We start from the raw sequence: 18,772 nt of genomic DNA, 5'->3' as shown, positions 1-18,772 counted from the left end.
TAGTGATGGTCAGAGATGAAGACAATACAAAGTTGAAACGGCTAACATGGCACTTGGTACTTGGTCCTTTTAGCCTAGATATGAACCAAATCAGATCAAGAGGCTTTCTTAAAGTTTTTCTCAGACATTACTTCATGCATCATACATTTCAGTGGGATTTTGTTTATCCCATTCTGACCTGAGATCAGATTCTATAAATGTCTTCTACATCCTGACAGTTTTCTGAAAAAGCTATGGTTCTATATGTCAGTCGTTCTTCGACTTTTCAAAAATAGCAGACCTACAAGCTCGTAGATCTGATATTTTTCAATAGCTGAAGCATAACATAATGCTAACACCAAAAGTGGTTCCCGCCCCAAAATGGGTTATACAAAAACAGAAGAAATTGTCAAAGGTCTCAGTGTCCCGTCCGTTCCTGCCACTTTGTTGGGAACAATGAGCTGCGCCTCAATTTGCTTTTGTGAGTATCCATCACTCGAGAACCTCTTCTCCAGCGGGAGTCAAAAAGGCATCAGGCTGCTTTCTCGTCAACATGACAACATGCTGTCCCTGGCATCATACTTATGTCCTAAATGCACATTAGACATCGCACGCGCACACACACACACACACACACACACACACACACACACACACACACACACACACACACACACACACACACACACACACACACACACACACTTTTCCTGGACTGAGGGCTGGCAATAGCACGGAGCGTGCGGGCAGAGCCAAAGGGTCCTGGCAGCTCACCAGGTTGTAAAAATTCAATAAGAAGAGTAACGGGACTCCAAGGAATCTCCCCCCTCCCCCCCTCTCCCTCTCATGTGGTTGGAGGTTTTCACAGCTGGGGTGTCCGACTACGTTGGGCCCACTCAACGCTCCAGTTTCTTTTAGTCCGATTCTACCACCACCACCTGCCTTATACTCCACCTCACCACCACCACCTGCCTTATACTCCACCTCACCACCACCACCACCACCTGCCTTATACTCCACCTCACCACCACCACCACCTGCCTTATACTCCACCTCACCACCACCACCACCTGCCTTGTACTCCACCTCACCACCACCACCACCACCTGCCTTATACTCCACCTCACCACCACCACCTGCCTTATACTCCACCTCACCACCACCACCACCTGCCTTATACTCCACCTCACCACCACCACCTGCCTTATACTCCACCTCACCACCACCACCACCTGCCTTGTACTCCACCTCACCACCACCACCTGCCTTATACTCCACCTCACCACCACCACCACCACCTGCCTTGTACTCCACCTCACCACCACCACCTGCCTTATACTCCACCTCACCACCACCACCTGCCTTATACTCCACCTCACCACCACCACCACCTGCCTTGTACTCCACCTCACCACCACCACCTGCCTTATACTCCACCTCACCACCACCACCACCTGCCTTGTACTCCACCTCACCACCACCACCTGCCTTATACTCCACCTCACCACCACCACCTGCCTTATACTCCACCTCACCACCACCACCTGCCTTATACTCCACCTCACCACCACCACCTGCCTTATACTCCACCTCACCACCACCACCACCACCACCCACCATTACTCCCATCATGATGAGTAAGCCACCGTCAGCCCATGACCCGCATTGGTGTGGTGTATAGCTCTGCCGGTGAGAGAGGGCTTCTGAGGGCTTCTGAGATGCTCGGCTTGATAAGGCTGTCGAGTTTTGACAAGTATACAACGAAGGCTTAGTGTGGGTGGATAAGGGGGGGGGTGAACAAAGTGGCCACAGTAGCAGTAGTAGTGCCCTTGCATGGTGGCAAGTATGAGGATATCAGTCTTCTAGGCATGTAACGATATTGTATATCGCGATGATTTTGGAGAGAAATGAGACAGAAGAGGCATGTGAAAAAAGCTTTGGGGGGAAGATAAATCATAAAAATAAATAAATAAATCATTGTTGAAAATATCGTGAAAAATCGTATTGTGAACCTCATATCGTGATACGTATCGTGAGTTGAGTGTATCGTTACATGCTACAGTCTTCGGTTCGTAAAGGAAAGCAAAGGCAAGGCCCCCCCCACCCCTCCCCACCAGGTATCCCACATACAAAAAAAGATGGGAATGAGAGGGAAGCGGAGGATAGGAAAGAGAAGTTTGTTTTGACGGGCTATAAAAGAATTTAGCATCAGGATCATGTTGGATTACCCGTTAATGGCGTATAAGATTAAGTGAGCTAGAAGGTGGACACACTTAATCTCTTTTTTTTTTTATAGGTTTGGATCTGTGTACTATACCGCTTTGCTGTTTTGGTTTCCTCCGATGCGAAGCGGTTCCACACTTTTCCCAGGTCTTATTTTGGATCCATCTGTTAGATGAAAGAAGAAGCCCCCCTTTTCCCCCCTCCTACTTCGTCTACTCTTCTCCTGCCCACACTCTTCTCCTGCTCCTTCGTCTTCTCCTTCTCCTCCTGCCTGTCAGTGGAGGCAAACGTACAGTACAAAGTACACCAACCTGCTCATCGCAAGCAGTTATAGGGCTTCGGTGTCTTGCTCAAGGACACTGCTGCGCTACAGTACCTCCTGAGCACACTGCCGCCCATGGCCGGTATTCATGAAGCCCCATGTATAGCCCATTTTGGGGTGCGGGAACCCCTTTTGGTGTTGACATTATGTTATGCTTTAGCTATTGACAAATGGCAGATCTGCTATTTTTGAAAAATCAAAGGACGACTGACGTAGAAAACATAGCCTTTTTTAGAATCTGATCTCGGGTCAAAATGGGATAGTTAAGACCTCCTTAACTATTTCCATCTTTCCACTGTGCTGGTTTCCAATGACTTCACGGGACCCATCACTCTGTCACCATAGTTTTGCACCCATCCCCAGCTCTTTGCTGTTTTGTTTTCACCCTGCTGCCGCACCTTGATATAAACATTTGACTTGGACAAAACACTGGAATGGTTTTTTTCTGTGTTGCTATTATGAAGTGTGGGTATAGTATCTGTTCCGGGTGACGGCTGTCCCTTACAGTTGGTTAAGGGGGGAGGGGGATAAGGAGAGAGGGGAAACATTGCCGCAAGATAAATTACTTTTCTGACTGGTATGCTTTTTTATGAGGCGGAATTGAGAAGCACACAAAGCCTGCATAATGCACAGAGCACAATGGGCGACGGCAGTGACTCGTCTGCACAGCCGAGACTCTGTCTTGGTGAACTGTTTACATTGCAGCCGGCAGGATGCCCGCTCCTGTTTTAGATAAGTAAGGTATCTGATCCGAGCTTTTTGCCAACTGTCATCATGCCTATCCAGCCTCTCTGTCCTGCACATCTATCTACATAAACCTGTAAGTAACAAACCGAAGTTGCACCCGGCCCCCCCCCCCCCCCCCCCCCCCACATAAACAACTTGCCATTTTTTTTTTCTTAAATTTTTATCCCACGATTTTGTAACCCAGTTTTTCTTATCACCCAGTGCCAATTATCTAATGTAATCCTGGGCGCTACACTTCCTCTGCCAACCTGGGGGGGCAGCGGACTGACCTCATGCCTCCTTCTATGCATGAGGAGTCCAAGCTGCTTCTTTTCACCTGACAGAGGGGAATTTCCCCGGCCGGACGTAGCGCGTGGAAGGGACACGTTATTCCGACCAGTTCCTTTCCCCTCCATCAGGCGCCCCGGCTGGCCAGGGGGAGGTAGTTTTAGAGACCAGGATTACGGCATGTTTTTGTGAGGGTATCTACCCTAGGGGAACACGGGGAGAACATGCAAACTCCACACAGAAAGGCCCTATCGCCAACCCCCGCCTCGGGTATGGGCACTGATGACTGATGACTGAAACTTGCCATTTCATTGTCAAATGTTGTCGTTGCCAACACATCTTCTATTTAATTTATCCTTGAAGCTGTTGTGATGAAGTTGTTATGAAAAAGTATTTTCATTGCAGTCTACGGCATATTATTCTTTGCTGTATTGTCTCATCTTTGGCCATGTTCATTCATTGTTTCAGCTCTCATCGTAAGGCCATTTGTTGAGGGGTAATGCATTCTTTTCTCATCATCCGGCACATATTTGAGTGGAAAACTGAAGCAAATGGAGTGCATTTTAATTCAAAGACCCTGGGCTTGGTGGCGGCTGTGTTTTGCCCATGACGAATTCTACTGGCAGCTCGATGTGAAGTGAAAGCAGATGTGTCGTGATGCAAAACGTAAACACAAATAGTCGATGGTTATCAGAGCAGAAGACATCACCGGGTGGGTCTTGATCGGTAATGTCACTTGAAGATAAATAATTTGTTTGTTTCTCTACGGTGTGGTTAAGTCTACATCTTTGTCTTTCCATTTTGCTGTTTCACACAAAATCAATTACTTTTAGACGGTTGATTATATGATTATTGACAAACACAAAACTTGTCAAGTTTCCAAAGATGGTGATTTGAAAATGCAGTAGGAAAGTAGGAAAGAGTTCTTGACTTCCTGTGACTGTCGGCATAAAGCTGGGTTTATACTTGCTCGTGCACTGGTGTTGCACACTGAGAATATCAGATCTACAAGCGCACGTGTTACAATGCAATGTTTTGTCAGCTTGTAAAATCGTCAATGTTTGGTGCATGACACATGGCACACAATGAATTATATCAAGTCTGTAACACATGGCATCGCTGCTGCTGGGAATGATCTTGGCTCCTCTGATCATTCAAACTACGCTCGCACTGTTCATTTGAAGGATCTGATGATTTATATGCATTTGCTGTCTCTTTAAACCGTTATGAATCGCTGTTACAGTAACAGATGATCTGACTCGTTCAGTTCCACAAGTCTGTTGATTTCACGGAGCGATTGTTTTGTGTATATGACATTAATGGGGGAAAAACAAATTCTTAATGTTGAGTGATGATGACGGTTATTTTTTTAACCCATTTTGGGCGGGAACCCCATCATGTCATGCTTTAGCTATTGGAAAAATAGTGGCGCGCTACGAGTTTGTAGATCTGCTATTTTTGAAAAATCTAAGAGAGAACGACTGACACAGAAACATAGCTTATTCAGAAAGACATTTTTAGAATCTGATCTCGGGTCAAAATGGGTTAAATAGTGTTTTATTGCTGACATGCTCATGTTGTTTCTTCAGTGTTTTATAAAATAAAACGGGGGAGGTATTTCGGTTTTTCAAAAATAGCAGACCTGCAGGCGCGCTACGAGCTTGTATATCTGCTATTTTTCAATAGCTACAGCATGACATGACGCTAACACCAAAAGGGGTTCCTGCCCAAAATGGGTTAATCCCCTCACCTGCGGATGAGTGTGCGGGCAAAATTAGTGGGCAGCAAATGATTCTGCAGTTATCAGTTTTCCCAGATTGACACACACACACACACCACAGCAGACCACATTACACATTCACACTCACCTCCCCCCGTAATGTACTAAATACCACTAATTACTTTAAAATGCATATATTGTTACTTTTAACCCATTCTGACCTGAGATCAGATTTAAAAAATGTCTTCTACATCCTGACAGTTTTCTGAAAAAGCTATGTTTCTATGTCCGTCGTTCTTTCGATTTTTCAAAAATAGCAGACCTACAAGCTCGTAGCGCGCCACTCTACGAGCTTGTATAGGTCTGCTATTTTTCAATAGCTAAAGCATAACACCAAAAGGCGTTCCTGGCCCAAAATGGGTTAAATTCCTTAAGAGTTCTTCAAAAAGATTTTCTTTCGTGCATGCTGTTCATGCACCTTGCTGGCCATCTCATACAGCGCTGCTTCTCAGTGTCCACTCCAGGCGGTGTCCTACCTTTGCCCCCAGTTGTCATCGTCATCACCACCATCATTATTATTATCGTCATGGCTCCATTCCATGTTTCACCTTTTCCAGTTGCCAGAGCCAGCTCCAGTACACCAACACCCTTCTAGGGTTGCCTGTTTCCTTCCTTCCTTCCTTCCTGCTTCTAGGAACAATAGTCATGGCAATAGCAGTGTCATCCCCACCATGACACTGCTGTTTTCATCTGACGGATGAAAGTTCACAGCTTTCCCATCATCTGTTTTGGTTACCAACCAGCCAGCCCAGACCCCAGTGATGGCACAGCTATATCAGTGTTGGGCTTCAAGCTGAGCAGCGTGAGAAAGGGGAAGCCAGTACTGACTTAAAGGGATAGTTCAGATTTCTTTTAACTTAAGTTGTATGAAATACTTGCCATTAATATAGTGGTTGCAACTGTATTAATTGATTCCCCCGAGTCCCGTGGTGGGAGTTAATTCTGCTCTGGTTTGAGTGAATATTAAGTAGGTCATTTTGTGTGGGGCACTGGGGGCCACGCAGTAAAAGTAAATTAATCCACAAAACGAACGTAATTTTTTATTGTTAACCTATTTCTAAATTATTAGCGCGACTTTCGTTCAACTTTGACCCCTCCATCACATGGAACAATTTTTTGGGCGTAGTGATATGGACACAAAAAACATAGTTCTGTGTGATAGAGGGGTAAGAAAATAACGAAAGTTGCACTAATATTTTAGAAATGGGTCAACAATACAAATAACGTTAGTTTTGTGGATTCATTTACCTTTACTGCGTGGCCCCCACAAAATGACCGGAACTACTTGTTATTTCACTCTGGCAATCAATTAATACAGTTGCAACAACTATATTAATGGCAAGTATTTCATACAAATTAAGTTAAAAAAAATCTGAACTATCCCTTTAATCCAGAGGCTGGCTGGCTGTGCTATAGGCCAGGGATGTCAAACTCAAATACACAGAGGGCCAAAATAAATAATTTGGTACAAGTCGAGGGCCGGACTGTGTTTTAACACACGGGCCATTTTTGGGGAGAGGGGTATAGCTGAAAGTTGACCACAAGTGATATACTTTCACGGCTGATCAATAGTGAAGAGAAGACGCATGCTTGCGATTGTGTGCCCTCGATACGTGACAATGCACTCGCAGTGCATTGTGGGACTTGTAGTATTATGGTGGTCCGTGCAGTATACCAGAGGGCCAGTTCTAATACTAATTAAATATCATCCCGCGGGCCAAAGATAATTCATTCACAGGCCTGATTTGGCCCCCGGGCCTTGAGTTTGACGTATATGCTATAGGCCATGTTTGAGAAGACCGGCTTTTGAATAATAAGACAAGCTGTGTACAATTTCTGCTAATTGATCCACCAGACACACGAGATTTGGTGTGTCCTCCACATTTAGTGTTTTTTTTCCCCGGTTCTGGGCAACCTTTTAGTCCTACTAAATTCTCGCTTGGCACAAACACTTTTCAGCGACACCTTTCCCTGGTGTTTATGGCGACTTGGGAGGTCATTATGCCAACACGGTCTGCTTTTGCAAAGAGCGAGTAAAAAAAACAACTCAAAAAAGCAGTTAATAATCTTAACGAGTAAGTGTAAGACTATTGGCACCTGCTCATCGGCACTAAACAACATGCAGTATCGTCGCGGTTATCTGGAAACCGTGTATGTCCAGAGCCATTACTTTATTATGCCTTTATTACTTTATTATAGGACATAAACACAGACGGGTTCCTGCAATTTATAGATGGATGACATGCCCAAAATAGGGATGCCGAGTTGATAGTGTACGGCTGGCACAGTTTAGGATGTTGACGCAGATCGCAGACGCAGGTCTTCAAAAAAGATCTAGGTCTTTCCCCTCCTACTACAGCTACAGTTAATCTTAAAGTTTGTTTCCCTTCTGTCCGTATGGATTCACCTGTCTCTCACCTGTTTCTTTAGAGCTTTAGACCTGGCTCTGCTGTACCACACCATATCTAATCACATGTACTGTAGTTTTGCCCTCTCGTCATGCTTGGTCTCGCATCACAAAGTGTCCCTCTCTTTCACTTTGGCTCCTTGTGCCTCTCACAAGAAAAAATACTTTTGTTTCTCCGGCTTCAAATTGGTTTCAATTCCTACATTTTCTTTGAGTTTGTCCTCGTATTCAGAAATGTAGCTGATTGGAATTCTGCACAAGCTCATAATGTTGTGATGCAATGCGTTTTGAGTTCTCAGCACATGATGATGATACATCATACGACTATTGGTCCCACTCCCCCCCCCCCCCCAAGCCTACAATAGGCCCATTTGTTTCCAGCTATCATCACATCAAACAGGCTACAGCTGTGTAGCCTGTGTTTCCCTGGAGGTAAGCAGAGATTAGCATGGAGGAGGGGGGGGAGAGAGTCTGAGGGCAGGTCAGAGCTTCTGCTGCAGGCAATTATACTCTTAATATTGCATTGTGGGGAGAAGAGGAATTATATCTAGGTCACCCATGGCCCCAGCTAGGGGATTTTTTTTCATTACGTAGAAAAGCCCCCCGCCCGCCCCCCTGTTCTTTTCTTTGGTTCATAATGTGCTGATCGCTGTCTTTAAAATAACCTCTGCTTTATTACGAGACGACACTTTAATAGTGTGTGATGATTATGGTGAAATTGTCAGCAGGATTTCCCTTTTTTCCCAAACCTGGAATACAGATGATTAATATGAGGAGGCAGGAGGGAGGAGATTCACTTGCCCTTCTCCATAGGAATATCTAAAGCTTTAGCAAGAGGCCGTGTTCAAGAAATTAGGACACTCATCCGTGCGGATTGTGTTGATAACGGCGATTGTATCGTTTAGATTTCCGCATCCATGTCCTGCTGAAAGCCTATGTGTGATATCTTATCCCTTAGTTTCATAACGCTATGCTTTTTATGCCTGTTAAGTGGTTTCATAAGTTGAGCATCAGCATTCACATATTTAGAATATCCTTGCATGGTTGTCGGGAACGATGAGTTGGTTGGTTTTGCGATTTTAGTTCAAGATCTCTAATCTCAGGACAATAGTATCTTGGCCTAGAGAATGCAGAAGAATTATACATTTATACTATATTATTATGGTTGCTTATATCTATATGTTACCAGAACTTATAGTTAAATAATACATTATGATAGGACATATTTGAGAGGATTAGGATTTGAGAACTAGTTTAATGTGGGCCCAGTCAGAAATTACATGACATGTCATTGTAATGCAAATGATGTTGTTCCCCTGGAACAACATATTTTCAGATGGGGGGTCGGCTGCCAAATACAGAACATTTTTGGGGTTCTTGACATGAAACACTGAGCACCACTGATAATATAGAAACATTGGTATTTCAGAAAACTCTCATGATTTAGAGGACCCCTTTTTTTTTCGATGTCGGGCCTAAACAGGTTATAAAGATTTGTTTTGGGCCAGGACGGCGGGAAGAAACAACAGTGTAGGCGTCATTTTGCATACCTACGTATGGAAATAATTCCTACTACCACCAAGATCTGTACCCGGTCTGTCTCTGTGCATACCATTTGAACCCCCCCCTTTTACTTATAGGTCAGTTAGACTTGACAGGAGACAAGAGATGGGGGAGTGACACGCAGCAAATATCATGGGGATTTGAACCTGTGACATGTCAGTCAGGCTGCATTTGCAGCCTAGGTGTGGTCGGACCGCTACACAACCAGAATCCCCACCAGGGCCACCACCTGGAAATATTACTCTCGACTCCTTATTGCCTAATCAATTGACTGATTTCTGATACTGAATTCCACGACAAAAAACTTCCTGGACCTTTACTGGAGGATTTTGTTATAAATAACGCCTTCCTCATCCCCGTGAATAGTGCACTTGTTTAATCCCAGAACAACACTTTGGCCCATGAAGGACACTAAACTGTGAATTCTTTATTGATACGTATGCTTTACCGTGCCATCTTTTCATGGCATCTCCTCTCCTGGTAACTGCATAGGTGTTTCCCAAGAATAATGTTAGGGCTTTTTCCAGCAGTGACAACCGCTCTGTATAAAACTTTCCCTTTTTACGACTATGTAAACTGTCCAAAGAAATCAGTGGTGATGGCAGTAGGTGTTGGCACTGGAGCCACATGTCTGGTTGGGCAACATCCTCCCAGCAGTGGTAGTAGTGGTGATAATAAAAATGGAGTGTATTAAAAGGTGGTGAAATACTCCACATGGCCAGTGAGTGATGAGGTGTCAGAGAGGAGGGCAAGTGCTGTGAGTGGCTGGCTTTCCAATGGTTTCAAAGGAAAGCACGGTGGGGGGGGACAATAATAGACCGTATGCACACGGCAGCCATCTTGACATTATGATTAAACGTAATGATTAAACTCTGGCGCTGCCGACAGGATATACACAAGGTCTTTTATTTAGAAAACCCCGAAATTCACCCCAAATCGCCTAGAACTAATGAGTCAATCGTGACTCGGTTAACTTTCAAAGTCATTAGAAGTGTTAACTTAACTCATTCGTTTTTTTCAAAGTGTCCAGAGTTTGGAAGCGTTCAGCTTTCAGTAAAGCAACCTCCTGCATTATGTGCAATTTCAACACGGCTGGTATGCACTTGATATCCAACGAGCGCTTCCGAACTCGAACACTTTGAAGAATTATCACCTGCACGGTATTGTATTGAAAGAAAGTAGCTCATAGTCACAACATGTCTACTCTACAGTGGATTTTTAATGAAACAAAGACGTCCGTCATACCCCTTAAAGAAAGGGTATTTTGTTTGCCCAAAACGTTGGTAACCCGATAAAACGTTTTCGGCATCGTGCCTATACGAGCTGTGCGACCTCTCCTTCCTATTTTCAAATGAAACAAACACTTTCACATATAGAAAGAGCTCAAGCTTTCATGCTTTTTGTACAGCTGCAATGTTGGCGAGTTCAACATCGTTTAATACAATCAGATGGGAAACATATCTGTTTGGAGGCTGTCAATTGCAATTTGTGGCTAGTTGCCAAACTTGCCACCCTGTCATTAATGTAATGGCGAGATGGCTGCCTGCCGTGTGCATATGGTTTATTGGCTGATTAAAGCGTCATTTACATCTATTGTCTTAGGTTATGCATTGTTTCGTGAAATATCTCTTGCCGCTACAGTGTGTAATAACATTAAAAAAAACTGTTACGGTCATGGCATTTGTAATCACTGTCGGAAACAAAGAAGTAGTCATTCATGCTCCCACAATATTTTAAATGCAGCGTTGTTGGCTTGGGGGTGGTGAAATACCCTTAAGGCACGCTGCATACATCAAGGCTAATAATCAAGCTTTTCTCTCCAACTGTAAATATTCCCTCACCTGACTTCACCCTGTTAACTAGCTGTGTCAGTGCTGCAGTAAGGACAGGCTGTGTTTAGATTTTCTACATATTGTGGAGCTTAGTGTGTTTTTTGAACACTGCAGTTTAAATAAGGTCGATCGAGAGCATGCCGTATCACATGTCATGTACATGCCTACACTAGACAGACATTTAAGTCCTGTTGTGAGTGATTAATTTGTTTGGGTGTAGTTCTTTTAAAAATCACACAGACACACTCAAACCGAGCGCCCTGCCAGCATGTTTGAGATATTACCAAAGCAGCAGGCATAGAAAAAAATCGAGTTTATTGTTCTATTCATTTCTGGAGTTTTTGGAATATCTTTAAAGACTCTAAAGTGGTGGCTTGCAGTCGTAGACGTCAATTAGAACAAATGATGTGTGGATTTGGGTGCTTGCATTTTGCATAGACGTATACCAACGTAACCTCCGAGCTCTTGGGCAGATAAAAAAAAAAGCAGCAATGACAGAATGCCTGTAACCAACCTTTGGGCAACTGTTACAGTGGTTTTGTTTCAGCCCAATCGCGCGATCTTCATCGTCTGGGGTTGCTTGGCAGCGATGTGCGAATGTAATTGATGCACGGGTCAACTTTAGCAACTGGAAGGCTTCCGACTCAATTGAACAATGAAATGGAGCAGGGAACCAGTCGACCAGAGAGCCTCCTCTTTGCAAGCCAAGAGTAGCTAATACTTTTTCCAAGTTATGGTGCCACGTTTGGCTCGGATTCTCATTTTTTTTGCGATTGTGATCCCTCAAATATACAGAAAAAGTATAGAGTGCTTAAAGAAATTATTGAGTATAGACTGGAGGAGCGGTAGAAGTTCATACAAGGACATCCCACAGACATGACAATGGAAATCAATGATATAATTGTCCTTTTCCACTGTAGTATAATAGCACTTGTATTACACTACTACATCCAACTGGGTCAGGCCTTAATCACTGAAGCCCTATATATATATATATATATATATATATACATACACGTCCCTGTATGGCCAATAGAAAATATAGCTGACCTACAATTCAGAGCTTATAGATCTGCTATTTATTTTAAATAAGGTATACTATTTGAAAAAAAGTTTGAAAATATATAGTGACTTGCTCAGAATTAGTATGCCTGGAGGAAAGTGGTTAACCCATTCAGGCCTGACGTCGAAATTAAAAAAATATATAGTTTTCTAACTCATGACAATTTTCTGAAAGATTTGAGGCACATTTTAACGATTTTTCAAAAATAGCAGACCTACAAGTTCATAGCGCGCCACTCGGTGGCGTGCTATGAGCTTGTAGATCTGCTATTTTTCAATAGCTAAATTATAACATAATGTTTAAAACAGGGGAGTGGGTTCCCACCCAAAATGGGTTAAAGAAGAGGTACCTTCATTAGCTTCATATCAGTTTCACCTTGCGTAAAGTTCCCCACTTAAGGGTGTGACAGGAAACTGGAAGGACCACTCATATGGGCGTTTCACCTGTTTCCCAGGCAGCAGGTCAACAAAACATGGCCCGCACACCTACCGACGCCACCACTCACCACTCAACGATGAGAGGGAATGAGAGAGGGAGAGGTGGTGGTGGGGGTGGTTCTTCTGTCAGCGTTCTTCTCAGTCAAGCATGCTTCGCTCAAGGCTATATTGTCTTGCATCTCTTTCCCTCTCCCCCTTCCCCCTGTCTTCTGTGGGCCTCTCCGTTACTCAGCTAGAGTTGAGGGGGAAAAGGTGTGACTTGAACGTTCGTCCATTCTCCAGGCATGAACATTAGAGTGGTTGACCAGACAATACATATAAATGCGACATGTCTCTGCGTGCGTGCGTGTGTGCGTGTGTGTGTGTACGGTTGTACACACACGTAACTCGAGAACCGTTTGCCCCACCCACTTCAAATTCGACACACACCGTTCCAAACCACCACAGGGCGTGCAGTGCCCGGCCTAGAGTCTGTGGGACACACAGTTGTCCAGAAAAACCCCACAAAAAGGCTCTGGTCAGGCTCTGCCAGTGGAGCTAATGAGCCAAAGTTCCCTCACCTGTACAATTTCCAGCCTCTGCCTCAGCCAATTGATTGCCATGGCAACCCCACACCTGCCAAAGTCAGTTTGCACACGTCAGATACAGAGATCTCCATATACAGTATGGGCATTAAAGGGACACAGACAGATAGTTAAAACGGATGCTATGACAAGTTGCATCGTTCTCAAGTAGGGGGGCACGTACAGGTCTAGTTTTAACAAACGATAGACACTCAGTAGGAAGGAAGCCAAACAAAAATAAGTTCAAGATGTAACAATAAAGTACAACCTTGAACCTCAGTGTTGTACAATAATTCTGGATTTATATATCAATAACTCTAAATGGTAATTAAATTAAACTGCGTAACTTCAGAATGAGTCTCTATTTCTTGGCTTAATAGGTCAACTGCTTATAAATGGCTTGGCACCTAGTAGCTTGGCTAATTAGCGGTAGCCTCTGTTGCTAGCCTACTAATTCAGAAATCTCTGCTCAATCACCATAAACTATTCTTTGACTGTATGAAAAGGAATTGAGTGCTGTGTCAGGAGAAACATTTTAACCACTTTATTCAAATGAATAGAGCTTTGATGTTAGCAAAAACCCAAGGTCTGCAAACAGGAGACTTTGTGATTCATATTTATCCCCTAAAACTGAGTTACCGGAATATGTGTTTTGTGAACCATTCCTGCACCTCTGTCTTCTGCCCAACAAACAACCGGGTTAAATGTTTCAGTCATATTTAGTGCAGATTCCCTCTGAGACGGTTTCGGCAAGGGCATAATGTCTATTTCTGCATGTCTATAAAGCCCAGTTAAGGGCCAATGTTGCACACCAAAACTAGCAGATCTACAAGTTGCCTGCCCAGTGACCACCACCGCGGGGTCTAGCCCATTCTGGACGGGGAACCCCTTTTGGTGTTTTAACTAAGCAAAAATAGCAGATCTACAAGCTCATACGAGCTCTACGAGCTTGTAGGTCTGCTATTTTTGAAAAATCGTAAAAATGCGGCACAAATCTTTGAATATATATTCTTTTTTTTTTACGTCTGGCCTAATGGTCTAAGCCAGTGGTTTTCAACTGATTATGAACCAGGGACCACCACCCTGACTGTAGAATCAACCTGGGGACCACCACCCTGACTATAGAATCAACCTGGGGACCACCACCCTGACTATAGAATCAACCTGGGGACCACCACCCTGACTGTAGAATCAACCTGGGGACCACCACCCTGACTGTAGAATCAACCTGGGGACCACCACCCTGACTGTAGAATCAACCTGGGGACCACCACCCTGACTGTAGAATCAACCTGGGGACCACCACCCTGACTATAGAATCAACCTGGGGACCACCACCCTGACTGTAGAATCAACCTGGGGACCACCACCCTGACTGTAGAATCAACCTGGGGACCACCACCCTGACTGTAGAATCAACCTGGGGACCACCACCCTGACTATAGAATCAACCTGGGGACCACCACCCTGACTATAGAATCAACCTGGGGACCATTGTTGTGTTGGAGGGGGGATATGGTCGTGGTGTGGGGGAAATAAATGAACCTTCCATATTAAACTCATGTTGCTGTTCATTGTAACTTACTCTATGAGTAAGCAGCAGACACTTGCGATTGATTATGGTCACATTTCCTTATAATGGTGACTCAACCAGGCAATCCGGTACGGTTTCCCCTTGAGATTCTAACTCACTTTTCTGTGGAAGTTCTTGACATCCGACTTCCCAGTAACTGACAACATTGACGCGTCGTCATTTGTCACCAGATCATTTACTGCATGTTTCTCAACTTTCTCTAACCTTAACCCCAATACAATAAATTCAAATACGAATCTTCACTTTCCTACGTTACTAAAATGCACGGTCAGCGACCTGCATGCAAAACCTTCACGGACCACCAGTGGTCCACGGACCACCTGTTGAAAACCCATGGTCTACTCTAAGCGAATCCACTGCGGTCTATAATACGAACACAATTGGCTCCGTGTTTTGGTGGAGGAAAGCCAGGCGGTGGAGGCTGATATTTGTCACTGCACGTAATCAGCAGTAATCAGCAGCACCTGTCAGTGTCAGCAGGGAGTGTTGGGGGGGGGGGAAGGAATGGGATGTGGGAGGTGCTGTGATGTCCTCACCTGACAACGCATACAGTGTGGGGATCATTAATTAATTGGCATAATGACTAAATTGGGGAGAAAAGGGGTAAGAGAAAATATTTGCTACTATATATTTTTTTAAAGCATCACCAAAAATCTGCACGTGAACAAAGTCAACGGTGGGGCACCATGCTGCAATTACAAATGGGACCTACTTCGGTTAACCCATTTTGGACTGATAAAACGAAAAGGCTTCTAAATCCTAATAGTTTCTGAAAAAGCCTTGTTTCTATGTCAGTTGTGCTCAACCTTTTTCATGTCAAGGACCCCAGAATTATCTCTATTGGGCCACGGACCCCCCATCTGAAAATATGTAGTTCCAGGGACCCTCCAGAAGCAAATATTTTAGTTAAAAATGTTCGCTCTGAAATATATATTCAAAGATTTGCACACATTTTCACGACTTTTCAAAATAGCAGAACTACAAGCATGAGCTTGTAGATCTGGGGTTCCCGCCCAAAATGGATAAGTTACGAAATACCTAAAATGCATGTAGTATAGGTAGAAAGGAATATAAGAGTGGAATGCTTTGAACTGCTGCCCAAGGGCGGTGAGAGAGAGCTGAGAGAGAGAGAGGAAAAGAACCCTCGTGAGCCATGGGACTTGCCAGCCGCAAAATGCTCAACCCTCTCCATAACGAACGTCCCCTTTGTTAGTTATATTTTCTTTGGTGTGGGCCGGGGGTTTGACAGCTCCTCTCCTATAGTGCCTCTTGTGTGTTTTAATCTCCCCAAAGTAACTTGCAACAGTACTAACAGGAGCGCTGCTATTTTCAGCAACACGGTAACTAAACTATCCTTCAAGTCACGAAGGCTGAATTGAATATTTTTGACAGGCCCACCAGCATTATTTCCATACTTTTGATGAATCACCAGGCAACGGTGCAATAACACCAAAAAAGGGAAAATGAACATGGCGTTGAACTAATTGAGATGCCTCGATTTTCCTGGAAAGTAAGTTCTTTACACACGGGCTATTCCTCAAGAGGTGTGTCCGTCATGTACATTTCTTGGCTTGTGGAACATAGCACACCCAGTCCCCCCCCCCCCCCCCCCCCCCCCCCCACACACACACACACACACATACACAGACACACGAGAGTACACATTTACCTGTACACCACAGGCTTAATACACAAGTCCTTCTGTCCACCCCCACCTTGTTGTCTGTCATCCTTGTCTTTGAAATTATGAGTGTTTGTTTCCTTCTCCATTACACACACACACACACACACACACACACACACACACACACACACACACACACACACACACACACGTGTGTGTGTATGCGCTCATGTGGAACGGAAACACTCCTGAGGAGCCCAGAGGCCTTTTGGTTGCTTAGTGGCCCAACTATACTCGACTGAATTCAGCCAATCCATCTTGCGTTTTGGGATGCTGGTATTTTGCGTAAGACGACCCAATTAAGCCTCGAGTTGTTGTTCCTATATCTCCATGGTTGTGCGATCTGAGGAGAATTTCCTTTTACTGTATATATTAGTAACCAGGGGTGGGTCTGTGTGTCATTTTGACTATTTTGATAACGTCATCTCCTGTTTCGATTTTTGGATGTGAAATACATCCTGGGGAATTAATCAATAGTACTTTTAAATGTGAATTAACTTAACCCAATTTTTGGGCGGGAAGCTCTTTTGGTGTTTTAAAACATTATGCTATAATTTAGCTATTTTTGAGAAAATTGAGCACCACTATTACAGAAACATGTCAGAAAACTGTCAGAATTTAGGTTTTTTTTGCTTATTGCCTTCCTGCTTGGTCCCGCCATAACGCTGCTTGCTGTGATCTTTTTCTAGTCTATGTTTTATTTTTTATTCTGCCTATTTCGCCTTAATGCTTTTTATGCTTATTCATAATGCATTTGTCATATATTATAATTTGTCTCCTCTCATTTTTAACCTGTGCCCCTTACTTTACTTAGATGGGACAATTTAGATGGGACAATGCATATTAATGGACATTACTCCCTCGTTTTTGTGATGTGTTTTAACGTTATTGTATGCCTGTATATGAGCGATCATCTGAATTTCCCTTCAGGAAAGCCAAGCACACCAGGTTGAAAGTGGTTAACCCATTCTGGGCGGGAACCCCTTTTGGTGTTTTAAACATTTAGGCTATGTTATAATTTAGTTATTGAAAAATAGCAGATCTACAAGCTTGTAGGTCTGCTATTTTGAGAAATCATGAAAATGTGCCTCAAATCTTTGAATACCGTAGCCTATATGTTCTTTCAGAGCGAATGTTTTTTAACTCAAATCTTTGAGTAGGGGGGGGGGGGTGTGGGGGGGGGGGGGGGGTTGGTCCTGGAACAACATGATGTTCAGATGGGGGGGGGTGGGGGGGCAAATAGAGATAATTCTGTGGGTCCTTGACATGAAATAGTTTGAGAACCACTGATATAGAAACATAGGCATTTCAGAAAACTGTCATGATTTTTTTTAAGTTGGACGTCGGGCCTAAACGGGTTAAGGTTTCAGCCCCGTTATCCCATCATCATTATCCCATTTTGTGTGGCGGGAACCCCTTTTGGCGTTAGCATTATGTTACGCTTTAGCTATTGAAAAATAGCAGATCTACAAGCTCATAGCGGCTATTTTAAAAATCGAAAGAACGACTGACATAGAAACATGGCTTGTCAGGATGTAGAGACATTTTTAGAATCTGATCTCGGGTCAGAATGGGTTTAAATTCCCACTCTCCTCTTGCTCCTTTCTCTCTCTACCGTCTCCTCTGCCCTCAGCTGCTGGAGTACATCGGCAAGGAAAGAGCATCATGGACGTGGTCTGGCCAGGCTCGACAGCCACTCACCACCCGCTGCCACTACTTTGAGTGGAGATAGTGGACGCCGGGGAGAAGTGCTACATCGCCCTGGTCTGGCGAGGAGGGTGAGCTTTTTCTATGAAAAAAAAAAAGCACTCTTGAATGTTTTGGCTTTCATTTCAACGCCCACAGAAGAGTCGGACATCATTTATTTTCTCCTGTGTAGGCACTAGGCAGTATACTGCAGTAGTTCTAGTAAATAGTGGTACTAATATGAGTAGTGGCAGCTCAGTCATTAAGCTTGACTTTCTTTCCCATTATCCAGCAGCTTAGCCACAGTATAAAGGGTGTACTCGTTCCTCCCATTTGGAAGATGAAACACCAGTAAGAGAAAAAACAATTAGAGAAATTTTAGCACCTCTCATTTGAGCCCCTCGTCTCTTTTTCCAAAGTATGCACATGCGGTTCCCATTTCAACGTTAGTAGTGCAGCTCTCGCAAGCTCCTAATTGCCATAATAACCTGCTTTGAAGAAGAATGAAGGGTGCCCCTCCACGGGGCAGCACACCTAAACCTAACCTTAACCCATGTCTAAGTATGCACCCCAGAATGAAACGGAAACTAGCTAACTAAAGCACTAGATGAGTCTGATTCAAAGG

The 18,772-nt window shown here is 44.0% G+C and overlaps 1 protein-coding gene across 1 annotated transcript in view; it reads left to right on the top strand.

Annotated features, from left to right (window-relative positions):
- Positions 1-18,772, top strand: part of spryd3 (SPRY domain containing 3) — a 68,542-nt gene that overhangs the window by 13,189 nt on the left and 36,581 nt on the right. Inside the window, 5 exon segments of the mRNA XM_080763946.1 lie at positions 18,095-18,110; positions 18,113-18,134; positions 18,136-18,182; positions 18,185-18,220; positions 18,223-18,239. Coding sequence (XP_080620072.1) covers positions 18,095-18,110; positions 18,113-18,134; positions 18,136-18,182; positions 18,185-18,220; positions 18,223-18,239 — 138 coding nt within the window.

The sequence above is a fragment of the Protomyctophum bolini genome (assembly GCF_963924005.1).
Source record: "Protomyctophum bolini genome assembly, chromosome: 5".
In the NCBI taxonomy this organism is placed as follows: Eukaryota; Metazoa; Chordata; class Actinopteri; order Myctophiformes; family Myctophidae; genus Protomyctophum; species Protomyctophum bolini.
The sequence above is the reverse complement of the archived record's forward strand: the minus strand, read 5'-3'. Positions and strand labels throughout refer to the sequence as shown.